This window comes from Phragmites australis, chromosome 22, assembly GCF_958298935.1.
Source record: "Phragmites australis chromosome 22, lpPhrAust1.1, whole genome shotgun sequence".
NCBI lineage: Eukaryota > Viridiplantae > Streptophyta > Magnoliopsida > Poales > Poaceae > Phragmites > Phragmites australis.
Window position 1 is genome coordinate 21,585,248 of NC_084942.1, and position 15,020 is coordinate 21,600,267.

At 44.6% G+C, this 15,020-nt stretch overlaps 1 protein-coding gene across 1 annotated transcript; it reads left to right on the top strand.

The window, feature by feature from the left end:
• The first annotated feature begins 10,932 nt into the window (after positions 1 to 10,932).
• On the top strand, positions 10,933 to 12,859 carry LOC133905534 (protein JINGUBANG-like). Its single transcript, XM_062347349.1, has one exon. It carries the CDS (start codon positions 11,124 to 11,126, stop codon positions 12,465 to 12,467), a length of 1,344 nt encoding a protein of 447 aa, XP_062203333.1. The 5' UTR covers positions 10,933 to 11,123; the 3' UTR covers positions 12,468 to 12,859.
• Positions 12,860 to 15,020: the final 2,161 nt, after the last annotated feature.

The window sequence follows — 15,020 nt, forward strand, 5'->3', positions numbered from 1 at the left end:
GGAGTCCTTTTGGGGGGGGGGGGGGCGCCGGTAGAGACGGGTAGAGGCGGCGCTGTCTATGAGGAGGAAGAAAGAACTCCATCCGTCCGATTGAAATCTGATGGATACGGAGCATCAACTGAATTAAATCATTTTTAAAACGCCTGAGACGACCCTGTCTGAAGCTCGATCGGGTAGAGTTTTTATTGATCTAAAGTTTTTAGAGAAAATGATTCTCAGATAAAAGTGATTGTATAGTTGAAAGTGATTCTTTATAATAAACTCTATGTAGTAAGTATTTTTATGTAAAAAATAAATTAAGAAAAGAAAAGAAATTCAACTCCTAATATATAGTTCATTTCAGAGAATCACTCCCACGATTCTATTCTATGAGCTATTCTATTCTATGAGCTAAAATTGAAAATTATTATTTGATAGAATTTTACTTAATTCCACTCGAAAAGCTACTCTAAGAGTTCTAGCAAATAGATATTATATTTCTCTGGTAGATTTTGTGGAAGAAGTATCTCATGTACAGAAGTGAACTCAAATTGAAAAGACTAACCGGTTTGCATGACTGGAATCACTTAATTTACCGGTATATTTTTGACAATCTTTTGTATGGATTTGTCAATATGTAAGAAGAGTGTATCTGATTAACTGTGCTAGCATGTTTCGCTTAAAAAACAATTGTGCTAGCATGACGTGAATCTCTCGATCGCATAATAGGATTGTTACCTCTGATTAGAGTCAAATACAGATCGGTAACTAGATATTGCTAGTATGGACGTGTATTCTATGTCTCATAGACAAGAGAAAAGTATGGTTAAGAAATAAAATGATGCAGACAAGTTTCACATAATACTATATATCAATCCGATCATGATTTATGTGACACCACAATATTGCGTCCAGCGCAAGAAACTAGTTTGCATTCGTCTCCGGGGTAGAAATGGGCGCGAAGTGATTTGTGGGTATCTATAGATCTGGTCAAAATAACTAATTAATTAATTATATTGAATTAAAGTGGATCTACAATTCACTCCACGCTCATCTCTACCCTAGAGAAACAATTACCTATTGCCTAACTCGTACACCGAGCATATGCTTCTCCGTAGCAGCGTACGTTTACAAGCATGCATTCTACCAAAGTCCAACTCTCGTTCATAACTTCATGAACTGGTGTCGGTGCAATGCAACTTCCTATTTTAAGCATCCACTCCATTCAAATTTACCACATACGTGACCGATCAAACCCTCTCCCCATGGCGTCCTTATTTAAATACATTCAAATACAAGTCATTGAATGTTTTGGAATCTACTCTTTCGGGGGCTTTTCTTTTCGTCAAGTAGGAATTAAAATTTCACTGAAATTTTGTTGAAATTTTATGAATTACGAAGAGAAACAAAATATCTAATTTTGAAATTTTTTTTTCACCAACATATAAAACCTACTAAACAAATGATGAAAAATAACCAAAATTTTGCAAATTCCGGTGTTTTTGACGGTGAAAAAGAAAATTTGTAAAATGATGAATCCGGTGCTCCCGCTCCTGGACCGCGTCCACCGAATCCCAGCAGCAAGCCCCGGTCGCCTACGGCCTACGGGTACAAGAATAGACCAAGTACGGAGGGAATTGACCAGTGGGACCCATGCGCGGGACGAATCTACTCCAGTGGGCCCCGCAGCGGACCGACCCGATCTACCGACTGTGGGCCCGCCATCCGCTGCAGGCGGGGCCCGCGGTGGTGCGAGCGACAGAACATGTTTTTTTTCGTCTCTTGCGCTGGCTAGTGGCTACTGGACGTGGGGATCGGATCGGATCGGATGCGGGTTCTCGCCGCGCTGGCTGACCTGTGGGGCCACACCGCGCCTGCCCGTCTAGGCGCGCGTCACGGGGAGGGGAGAGGGACGGACGGACGCACGTGGACTGGACCCGGGGATGCGAAGTTTTTACTTTTATATTTTTTAAGTAGAAAATTGTAAATGTTATACGTCTATTCTAAAAATTTGCAAATCTATACTCATATTGCTTGTTTTTTTACCCTTCTGACCGGCGATAAGTTTAAAAATTAAAAAGATATTATGTTACACTGCTCTTAAAATTCAAAACACTATCAAAATAATCATAAAAAATTTAGCAAAAAATCTATTATATGGTGGATGCTATTATCCAGCTCTTTAAAAATTTCAACTCAAATAATTATTAACAATAAGAAAAAATACAATTTTTAGATATGAAACTTGTATTTTTTTTCTCACTGCTCACGTGTAATTTTTTATATTTACAATTTTTTAAAATGAATGTATATATTTGTAATTTTTTATTTATATATAAAAAAATAAAAATCTCATCGGATGTTTGCTACGTGGGCCCAGCGTGTCCGGGCTCTTACCGTGATGGATGAAACAACGTTGGTCGCGTGGGCTTTCAAAACTTGGGCTGCGTTCTGGATATCTGAGAGGGCTGGTTTGAAGGAGCCCAAATCCAATGGATTTCTGTCAAAAAAGAATGTAAAATCCCTCTCAAAAAAGTAACGTAAAACGGATGTGAAGTCTGGTGCAAAGGTTTCAGATAGGAAGAGAAAGGATTAATTTACATGGTAGCTACCATTTTCTGCAATATGTGCCAAAAATGGTACACTACAAAATGGCCGTCGCCAAGAGTCACTTAGGTTTAAAAAAAAAACTAGTCAGGTAGGGCTTAGGATTAAAAAGCTCCTTTTAGCTGCTTGCCACCGCTATCTAGCAGCTAACAAGTCAAGTCACCCAGAATTGACCAAGAAAAGCTTAGGAAAATGACGACGAGATGATGGTTGATTGGTGCTCTACCTCTGCACGTAACACAAAGTTGTCACACTCAATTTTCACGGATAAAATCAGATGCAATTTACATGTGTTTAGAATATTCAGCACATATAAAAATGATATAGGTGAAGTAAAAAAATAATATTTTTATAAATAAACATTAACTCTTACAACAGTTGATATATATTATTTTCTAGAAAGATTCTATAGCGGAACAGAAACACTGGTGTCTAACAAAACCGCAGGCAACAGATCGGGAGACATGCGACTAGAAAGTCAAAACCTATCTTGACGGTCTTCAACATCTTCACTCACTGAACAGCACTACATATATCGCATAGCATAGAAAAAATAGCAAGTGTGAGCACATAACACGCTCAACAAGTATACATAAAAATAATGATATATAGACTTATATCAACAATAGGCTAACACAGTGCATATTTGTGTAAAGATGAGTAAATAAAATAGTAATGTAATTGAAAAGATTAAACAGTAATGTAAAGACATGATTTCATCACCTATAAACAGGTGACTAAAGTCTCCATTCTACTAGTGCTGATCAAGGACATATCTCATTGCCTAAGTTGTGTGGCTAGGAGATTACTATAAGTTTGTTATAAAGTTTCTTCCAATATATGTATGCCCGTTAAGATTTTCCCGTCAGGGTTTACGGGATCTCCTTCCAACTCAGAAGCCACCTCTTGCGCAGATGATTCACAGGATCCAGGATCCCTTCCCAACACATCCACTGTCACTAACCAAAACCACATCCACTCTCGTTTGGCACACACAAGCTGAAATATACTAATTGATAAGTCAGATCCTCCCTAAAAGTTAATGGTTGATACATTACTTCTTAGGTTATTGCTTCACGAACCGGTCTTTACTTAAATTACTTGAACACTTACTAAACAAATAATATAACTATGACCACTATCACCAATATTATTATACTCAAGACCTAAGATCCTATGTTATTAAACTATTAACAAATGAACCATCATCGTTGTTTATGTTCATTAGTCAAGTATATGACACTTTCCAATATCCCGACAGCATGACTAAGTATTTTTACCTATGAAAGATACATAACCATAAATCACTTAGGCGTTAAAGAATGACAAGGGAATATTTAGGTAAACTCTAATATAGGTGACTACCCATCAAGTAGACATTGTATACAATTTTGTAAATAAAACAATTTAAAACATAAGAGCAATATGATCAAAAAGTATACTTATGTTGTACTTAATGCCTCAGTGTTATCGAAACTTTAGTCTTAAAATCCCTCAAACAGGTCCGAAGCGTTATGGACTAATAATGAATTCTAACGCAAATAAAAGTAACACCGAATAAACACCAAATAAACTCCGAAAGCTCGAATAAAATCCAATAAAAACTAGAGAAACTCAACAACTCAAAATAAAACCTAAACATCTATTTACCATCATGAATACATACAAACATTTATAACTTATTTCAAATTTGGGTTTGAATTTAGAAAATAGGCCTTTCTCATATTCTAATTGTTCAACCTATAATCTAATGTTGAAATTTTTTAGAAATTTGAGAACACTCGAGAGAGAGAGCTCTCTGTTCTGAGATGAGTCGCTATATTGGTTGCCCAGTTGGTTTCCTTCACAGCCGGGCCCGATGCATGCCGTCCAAGGCCCTGTCCAGCCCATGTGGTGTAGCATGCCATCGAGTCCATGGCATGATCATGTGGGGTTGTTGAAGTTAACCTTCTCTCGTCATGAAAAGTTTGTCCATTTCGTTTTCATGCCAGCGCGGAAATGTAGAAATCCATGCCATTTCCCTCGAACTCTTGCAAAGTGAACGACAAGGATAACCTGTTTCGGCGGTGTGAACTGCCTTTGCTAGTGCTGGATTCAGAACAACCATTTGCTCATCGATTTGGAAAATTTCGAGGTTGGTAGGTAGAAACGCAACTGCTACCAACAACATCAGTGAATACCCAAGTGTATATCAGACGTGAAGTGTATATCCTGTCCTGGCCCTAGTTCAGACACAAGAACAAGTTGCGCCTCCAAAGTTACAATCAGTTTAGCCTGATTATCTGAAAGTGCATGTACCATGTGTTGAAACTTTTCATGCGGATAAATTGCTGGATACGGAGCATGTTCAGCTCTAAAATATTTTAGATCAGAGTATCTCTAGCTTAAGAAATTCATGGAGTTGAAAGCCTAGAACCGAGGATATATTATAGGTGTTTTGATGAGTATCTGATTTATATATTTGAATCACTTTATATTAACCTATAAATATCAGATGTGATATAAAGAGCCCTGCTAATCAGGATCATAGTATAATGACGGACAAGTTCTAGCTATGTGAAGAACTGGCGCCTGCTCCCAAGCTGAGCTGACTTCTGCAGAAGAGCATCGAAGAAAAAGCTGACAGATATCAACAATTACGTCTGGCAGCTTCAGCGTTAGATCGATGCATTGCATCGAAAACAGGTTATCCGTTGCTGGACGATGGCACAGAAAACGATGGGATCCGTCGTTCACGCGTGCATCCAGTTACTCCTCCACGCTGCAGGATCGATGGATTTTTTTCCTCTGCATTCGTGTGGTTCCTGAAGCGCCAAGGAGATCAGCTAGCGTTTGGTCATGCTGCGCTAGCTGCAGACAGGCCTGCTGATATTTCCCCAGCAACAACATATCATTGACTTCCAGGGTCTCATTTTCGACATTAGCTAGCAATCCTGCAGTGAAGACAGATAGTGATGCTCCATCCAATTAAAACAATTTGGTCGGTGCACTTCAATTTCTATAGTTTGTTCTAACTGATTTAATTAGTAGTGCATTCAACAGATATAAAAATTTAATTTCTAATGTTGTTGACAGTGTGGTTGCGAGAAATATCGTATACATACACATGAACATTTTCAGGTTAACGCTGAAAAGGTCACAAAATAAAGTATGGCTGCAACTGTAAATCTGTAATATATAGTTAGGATGAGACATGCATCTGTGGAGAAGGATTGATGCTGCATGGAGTGACATGCATGTACAAACTAACTACTACTAGAAGATAACGAAAAGGAATAATTGTGATGCTGACATTTTTTAAAACGAACAGAAGATCTGTCAATTATAATTTGTGATACTGACATTGCATAGATGTATTTTGTAGTAAATTGTCAGCAAGAACGGCAGGGTACATGTGGACGTACGTCAGTTTCAGTTTTCCAGGTTAAGAATTGACCGATCGAGAGAGATAGACGCGTGTATAAGTACATATATACTGTCAAGGTAGCAATCATGATATGATTGTGCTATCTGTATTGAGGTCAGCGGCTTAACAGCAGTTAACTGCTTTTGAAATTCCTCTAAAAAAACAAAAAAGGAACTGGTTTTGAAATCCCTCGCTAAAAACACTGGTTTCGAAATTAGCAAATACTCTCTGCTGCCTTATGAGCAGTAGTATCTTTTGTTTTAATTAGAAAAAGAAATGGTTTTTGCCTCTTTAATATTCCGAAACTAGCAAACGCTAGCTCGAACTCTATATATTGACAAAGCCTGCCCATCCACGAGCCCCATGAAAGCTGCGCACCGAAAAGACGATGGCAGAAACAACATTAGGGTGTTTGCTAATTTTTTTTTAAGGACGGTGTGAGCTCTATCAATTTTATTAAAAAAAAGTTAACTTAGTTTACTAAGGAAAATCGGATAAAAAAACTCACAACTAAACGGTTTATTTGATGAGAAACTGATAAAAAAACCCTCAAATAATAACAACTGGACAACCTTAAAATAGAATTGACCCAACAAACAACTTTAAAAAACTGACACAACCCTACCAACAGACCGCATCTGGCATAAATCATCATTATCTAGCCCACACAATGGCGCAGCAGCTTCGACTTCCACACACGGACCACAACCGCCGCCTTGTTCTCTCCATGTCCCCCTGTCTCCACCCCGCGCAACCTCCACGTAGCTGTCGCCACCCTGCGCCGCCCCCATGCTACCACCGCCACCACACGTTGTCGCTGCCGCCCTGCTACACTACGCGCTATCGCTGCCACATGCAGATGCTATCGTTGCCCCGTGCCACCACGAGACGTCACCACCTCGCGCAATCACTGTTGGCACCTCCTCATGCAGCTGCCGCACGTTCCCGTCTCCACCCCACGCAACCTCTGCCATCATGCGCAGTTGTCACCGCCCCCATCTCCATCGGCGGACTCCTCAAAGATCTAGATGAGTGAAAATCTGATAGGCATTCAAAACCCAATAGGAGCAGTTTTATGTGCAATTTTTTGCTTGTTTTTTATGTTCTATTTTGGTCAAATTGAGGCTGATGGGTTTTAGGTCGGGCACGGATTCGGCACGGATTCGCTCCACCGAATCCAATCTGACCCACTACCAGCCCTAGGTGTACATACATACACCTATTTTTTAAATTTTTTTCGACTATATATCATATGTAATAGTTATAAATATCACTAGTAGTTAAAATTCTATAATTTCGTTGTATTCCGACTCAACAAACCATTCATATTCTTTTGGACATTTTCTCACTACCACACTCCACTGTATTAAAGCCCAATTAGCTCCCTTTAAGGTGAAAACCAAATCGAATTTGGACGGATAATGCTCTTACAATATCTGCATTTTTTTGTCGAAATCAAAGTTAGAGCGGATATTGCACGGATACAGATTTGAATACGGATTGTTTCGAAGTCAAACAAAGTGGAGTCAAACCAGAAACAAACTAAAATAGTCGGATCGCATGCGTGCATGGGCGTGCAAGCAACAAGAAGTGTGATAGCAATCGTATCGGTTAGTGTTAGGACTATGTGGGTTTCGGCTTCATTTTAAAGCCATCTATTATCTTAATTGGGATAAGCTTTCGTGAGTATACAAATTCATATGCATAGCCAACATCTCACTTAGAGTATTGTCATTAGTCACCACTGTATTTTCAAGAAGCGATGAAGGTCTAAAGAAGTCCAAGCAGATTTAGACAAGTAGATATAAAATAAGATATGAATATCACAGGTTTCGGTTATAAGGAAAATAAGCCGATGGCTATTTATATTTTTCACGCAAATAAGAGGCATGCATACTTAGCATATTGAAATACTGCAGATTTCATCAAGTGAGCATAATATAGCAATCATTAGCTAGTAGTATAATTCAAAATACTACATTATATAAATAGATATAGTCTATACTCTATTCTATAGATGGTAGTTAGTATTAGTCTGGCTGAAGGTAATGAACCTAATAAAATACGGATAATCTTTATTTGTTGGATTTATACAATATTATATCTGTATGAAATTATCCATATCTATATCTATATTTCTACGAATATCTAAAAAGTCTTATCACATCTGCATCCATACGGATCAGATCAAAAACTATCTTCTTCTTTTTTAACACCGAGCCCCCTTCTCGAAGTCTTCTCGGAGGCTTTTGACAGGATGCGGGACTGGGGCTCGAGCCTCCGATCTGTCCCCTCCACCCATAGAGATTAACCACCAGGCTACAAGTCTGTTCGCAGAAAATCTATTATGCTTTTATTCTTAGCTCTTGGTGGCCTAAATGTTCTTGATTATCGAACAATATTTTTAGCTATATATATATTTATTATTAAAATATTAGAGTAGGGGCGACGCAAAGTGCGACCCAGAGAGAAGAGAGAGATGTTTTCTTCCTTACGGGCCACCAACCAACGGCGACGTATCGGGGGCGGGGGCCAAGTCGCGGCGGCGTCGAGCGGCCCGAAAGCGACGGCCGCCGCTCGATCCGGCCGTGTGCGTGTGCACATTTGCACTAGTAGCAGCAAGGGCGGTCACGTGTGCGCGGCGTCGTTAAATTAAAACGGGAGAGGAAACCGAACGTGTCGACGGCTTGCTGCTTTGCTAGTCCACCACACGCGTGCGCGTCCGCTGTTCTGTCGTGGATCGGCGTCCCCTGGAAACCTGCGATCGGAGGAGACGACCTCGCCTCCAGGCAAACCTTGCGCAGCACGCGACGAGTTTGCCAGATAGAGCTAGCTACGTGTTCATCCAGCCTTCACATTCACGTACGTACATGCCGGCCGGGACATCGCTGATTAAAGTTTTAGTATTACTTGTCTCATTTTGAGTATATATGTACCATGATAAATTGAGGTATATGATATAGTATTATGACTTAATGTTAATTTGAATCGTGTATTTGACACCTCCATTTTTAAGTTGTAGCCTCGCCGGGACGGTTTGACGCAAACGCGCAGTGTATCTGCCATTCCGACCGGCGCAGACGCACGGCCGTCCGGATTCGCGCGGGAAGCACGCCTGCCCTGGGCAGCCAGCCTCGCCGGCGTTGGTGGTTCGGCACGTGTCGACCCGCTGCGCCGTTGGTTGGTGCGGGTTCCACATCCTATCGTCCGTTTCCGATTCGGGGAATCGTGCGTGGGGGGCCTGGGACAGGTGGCGGTTTACGTGCATGTTTGTTCTAGGGTAAAAAAGAAAATAAATTCTATGCACATGCATCCTCGTGCACTACTATATGTATGGTCATCACTTCTTCTTAACATGGATCTCTAAACGGTGGTGAAATTTACTTATACATTAATTATATATATCAAATAATAAGTATGTAAGATAATTTTTTATTTGAGTAAGAACCACCGCTTTGAGATCTAAGTTAAGAATAAGTGGCGGTCATCCAGATAATGTTGTACGAGGATGCATCTGTAGCACCACTACATAAAATTTATTTTCGTAAAAAGGGTCCTAAGTCAAAAGGGTAAAAGGTCGTTTATTAAGCACCTAGCTAATTAGCATAGAAATTACCGGTAATGTCACACCAAAAAACCTTAACCTAGTCATTAAGCACGTATATGCATCATAATATCATGTTTCATGCTTTTGACTTTGTTTTAAGTGTTTAAAAACATTTTGAATCGTTACGTTAAGCAAAGTCGAGATCTAACCATATATTCATGAGTGTAAAATTGTTTTGAAATACATTAGGTAGCCCAAAACCATTTAGGAAGGAAGAGAAAAAGAATTGTTAGAAATGGGAAAAAGAAATAGAACTTTCTGCATGTGAGCCTAACCCGCAGTCTGACCGACAGGGCTCAGAGACGCCTACATAAAACCCATTGACCACCTCTCTTCTCTCTCCCGCACTCACTTCCCACTCTACTCAAAATCGAGAGAGACAAGAAAGGAAGACCACCTTGACCACCACGATAGCCAGAGATTGACGAATGAAGTTTCCCCAAGCCTCCCCGAGCTCCTCCTCGCTGAAGAACCTTTCCACGCTGTCTGCTGCACTGGTCAGCCAGGCAGGCAGGTCCGCTGCCACTTGCCACCACGATCGTAGCTGCTAGCTCACCGCGCTATACCGGCTCTGGCGGGTCATCTCTGTTCGCCTCCACTTGGCACTAGCCCATCCAACATCCTCTCGCCTGCGACCGCCGCTGCCGCCGCCACCACTTGTCTCCCACAGTTTTCCTCTAACCCGACAATATCATCGTATCATTCGGCGAAGAATATCATCAGCCACCTCTCATCGTGGACGGAAACTACAGCCAAAAGTTCCCAGTGTTTTGCAGCGCCATGCCATGCCATGCCACATGGACATGTGCCAGTGTACAGTGTATGGTTGGTAGTGTAAGCAGTATGAGACCTCTCTCGCCTTCGAAAGAAAATTTTATAAAAACTCTCTGATAAAAGAATCTCGTGGAACTTTGATCACATCATTTCTCTCTTAATTCAACGACTACACATGAAAAAAAAAGAGAGAATATTATGCTTTTGAATCTTTTGAAAGAATAGCTCTTATAAAATTTTCTTACTGCGCTTTTGAATCTTCGGAATAACAGCTCTTATAAAATTTTCTTTCCTCGCCTCCTGGCTCCTGCCCACCGGTTGAGTGCGTGCGCGCCACCGCACCCACTCACACTTGGCTCCCGGCGCAATCATTGTACTGCCGTGCATCCACACCGCGCCACGCGTCCCACCCATCGCACCAGAGACTTTCCCGTGAATCCTCCTCGCGCAACCGCAGCCGTCCACCTGTCGCCAACGGCCTCCCCCCGACCATACAACCGCCTCTACTCCTCTATATATGCTCCTCCTACCTCCCTCTCCAGCTCATCTTCCTCCTCAGCTCACCGCCTCACAAGATCGAATCACAAAAATCGCGGGCGGAACGCACGACTCCTCTCGCTTCGTCTCCTGCGACGCGGCTTCGCTTCTGAATTCTCATTTCTCAATTCGCGCGCCCTTCAACTCGGACGGTTAGATTAGTTGCTTGCTGCTGTGGTGGTGCTGGTGAATATCGGTCGGTGGGTGCGATCTATGGGGAACCACAAGAAGTTGCTGCAGTTTCTGCGGCCGGACCTGGAGGTGGCGGCGTCCAGGTCATCGGACGACGACGACGGCTACGGCTACGCATACTCGCCGCCGACCACGCCAAGCACCAGCGCCAGCGCGGTCACCTCGGCGGCGGCGTCGCCGTGGACGCTGCTCCCGGGGCTCGTCGCCGGCGGCGGCCCCGGCGGCGAGGAGGAGAAGACGGGGCTCCTGGGCTCGCTCGTCAAGGAGGACGGGCACGTGTACTCGCTGGCCGCGGCGGGGGATCTGCTCTACACGGGCACGGACTCCAAGAACGTGCGGGTGTGGCGGGACCAGCGGGAGCTCGGCGGGTTCCGGTCGGGGAGCGGGCTCGTGAAGGCCATCGTGGTCGCCGGGGACGGGAGGATCTACACGGGACACCAGGACGGGAAGGTGCGGGTGTGGCGCGCGTCCGAGGAGGACACCGCCGTGCACCGGCGGGTCGGGTCGCTCCCGCGGCTCAGGGACGTGGTGACGAGCTCGCTGTGGCCGTCGCACTACGTCGAGACGCGCCGGAAGCACAACGCCCTGTGGCTGCGGCACTTCGACGCCGTGTCGTGCCTGAGCCTGGACGCCGCGGCGGGGCTCATCTACTCGGGGTCGTGGGACAAGACGTTCAAGGTGTGGCGGGTGTCGGACTCGCGGTGCCTCGAGTCTGTGCGCGCCCACGACGACGCTGTGAACACGGTGGCGGCCGCAGGGTTCGACGCGATGGTGTTCACGGGATCCGCGGACGGGACGGTCAAGGTGTGGCGGCGGGAGGCCGGCGGGAAGAAGTGCACGAGACACGCCATGGAGCGGGTGCTGCGGAAGGGCGAGAGCGCGGTCACCGCCATCGCCGTGGCGGCCGAGGCGCGCGTGGTGTACGTCGCCTCGTCGGACGGCGCCGTCAGCCACTGGCAGTGGCGGCGCGGCTCGGGCTCTCCGAGAAACGGCGGCGCGCTGCGAGGCCACAAGATGGCCGTGCTCTGCCTCGCGGTGGCCGGTCGCGTCGTCGTGAGCGGCTCGGCGGACCGCACGGTCTCCGTGTGGCGCCGCGAGGAAGGCGCCGACCACGCGCGCCTCGCCGTACTCACGAGCCACACGGGCCCCGTCAAGTGCGTAGCCATGGACGAGGAGGACGACGCGGGGAGGGGCTGCCGCCGGTGGGTGGTGTACAGCGGCAGCCTCGACGGGTCCGTCAAGGTGTGGCGCGTGTCGGACAGCTCGCCCGACCTGACACCCGCGCGGACGCCGGCGCACGTGTGGAAGGGCGCGCCGTCGCCGCCGTACGCGGCGCCGGAGCCGAAGCGCATGGCAGCGGCGTGAACGAAAAACGCCGCGCGCGCGCGCGCACGTGCGAGAGAGTAGAATAGCGTAGGTTGTACACGTCGACGATGTGCGTAGCAAATGGATATTTTATACGCCGTATATGTGCGTATGGCGTAGGGTATTTATTTTGTTTGTTGTGCTTCTTGCTTGGCCGCTCAAATAGACGGCTGGATGTGGACTTGTGGCTGAAATAGACGATTGGGAACTTCCAACCACGCACGAAAATGAAACTATTAGATGGAGAAAATTGGGGAGATTTTAGTTGGGAGATGTGAACTTTTTGTGGTTTTGGACTTTTGGTTCGTGTTTGCTTTGTAAGAAAAGTTGTACAGATTGTTTTTGCTTGTGAGCAAAGTAAAGAAGGAAAAAATGGTGAAGGTTTGATCTCATTTCGTGGTCATGAGTCGCTTTACATGTAACACAAAGTTTTACGATAACTTGTTACGTGTTTTAGTAATTGTAAATTGCAATATCATAAATTTATGATCCAAATATTGGAAATCTTCACTTTTGTGATAAAAAATATAGGTGGATTCAGAATAAACTATTATATAACTAGCCGGATGTAGAATAGTATTCTACATCTTATCTAACCCAACTACCCTCGTTATAACAGCCCTTGACCGATCCCACCCACAAGCAACTTGGGCGTGCCACATGGCACGTAGTTGCGCTCGCTCCACCCGCGTGTCCGCTCGCTGGGGTGTGCCACGTGGCGCACCATCGGTCTCTCGCGCCTCGCACTACGTGCCAAGCTCCCTTGTGCCCGCCACATGTCCCTGTCCCACACCCCTACGCCCCCAACAACTACTCGCTACTAAGGCCGTGACCCGATACTGAGAACTATTAAAATAACTACTGTAAAAACTACTAACATTACTGAATAAACTACTAATACTATTGTCAACTATTGACACTACTAACACAAACTACTGACAAAAAACTATTAATACTATTGGCAACAATTGACAACTACTAACACTACTAAATAATTTTATTGTGAATTGAGATATTGAGTACTGAACTTGTCAGGACCCCGAACCCGGGTTCCCCTGTGCCTCCTGTATCAGTCCCTGGATCAAGTAGCTGATACGCACAGAATTCAACAGAATGATATCAAATACATACTTCGAATACAAATAAGTAAAATAAATACCTGAAAAGAGAAAAGATGATCTGGTGGACAAGAATCCACATCAGATCAGCCAGGCAGAAGAGCCTACAGCGCAGCGGAGCGAAACGACGATGCAACCCAATACCACAGGCAACTCGGGTGCGGACGCGACCTTAGACTTCTTCTCTTCGACTTCATCTGGGTTGAGGTTGAACTCCAACTCAACAATCTGAAAGCAACAAGACTGAGTACGGAAGGTACTCAACAAGTCCTATACTACTTCAAGGGGTTGATAGATGCATAATGGATATTTCAAGGATAAGGCTTTACGGCATAGTTTTAAGCGTAAAGCAGGTTTTATTTATATTCTCCAGTGTTAACCTTTTGAAATAAATGTAACAAAGCTTTTGAAAAGCAACTACAGGCATCTTCTGTTGGTACTGAGTATCACCTCAAGTCCCCAACGTATTAGAAGGTGACCTGATAACAAAGCTTTTAAAACAGTTTTAAAATAAGAATCAGGGTAACAATTTATATCTGGGGGTTTTCGGTCCTGGGAGGGGCTATACCTCACTCCGCAGTCCCTTTTATCACATCTGGTGTACCTCTAGTACCACACAGCTTCTGGCGGATCGAGCCAGGAACCACATCACACGGACATCTAGTCCACACACTCACTCATCAAGACACACGCACCCGGAGTCTATTCAAGTGAGGTCAATGCTTTGCATGTCCATGACTGTGGACACGGCTATTCGAATAGGTTTACACTCTGTAGAGGTTGTACAGCTTTATCCATACGATATGCTCAGCCTCCAACCGTTGCAAGCGGAGGAGCGAATCATACCGAGACTCTCCAAACACCTTTCCTGCCGGGCTTTTCCACGAGACACGCCAAGTTCCAGAGCTGCATGTTCCGAAGGTCAGCCTCCATTTTTAAGCCTAAGCCGGTCCCTGAACCTCCAAACAACGGGACAGATAGACCCCTGGCTGCTCGTTGCTCTCAGCCTCCTGGTATGATGCCCAACTCAGTCCAGTGAAGGAAAATCAAGTCCTGCCCATACAGGACGCATGGTTGCACGGGGTGGCTAAGCATGACGGCGCAAGACTCGGTCCTTAAGCGGCCGGGCTAGGCATCTTCATGGGCAATGAATACCATCATGTAACTCAAGCCTCCATGAGCATCCTCCCCGGAGGACTACTCTACCTGCTCGCGCCAAAATAATTTTCACCCATTTTTACACATCACCTTCCATGTCCCACACGACATCAAGGATTTCCCGACCATCACGGAATTCACAACCATCAAGGAAACATGGTATATGAGTTATCATTGATAACAGTAAATCTTATCTCCGAAGAGAAGTATTTTAAAAGCAATATCTCCGAGGAGACGTATTTTAAAAGCGACATCTCCGAGGAGATGTATTCAATCC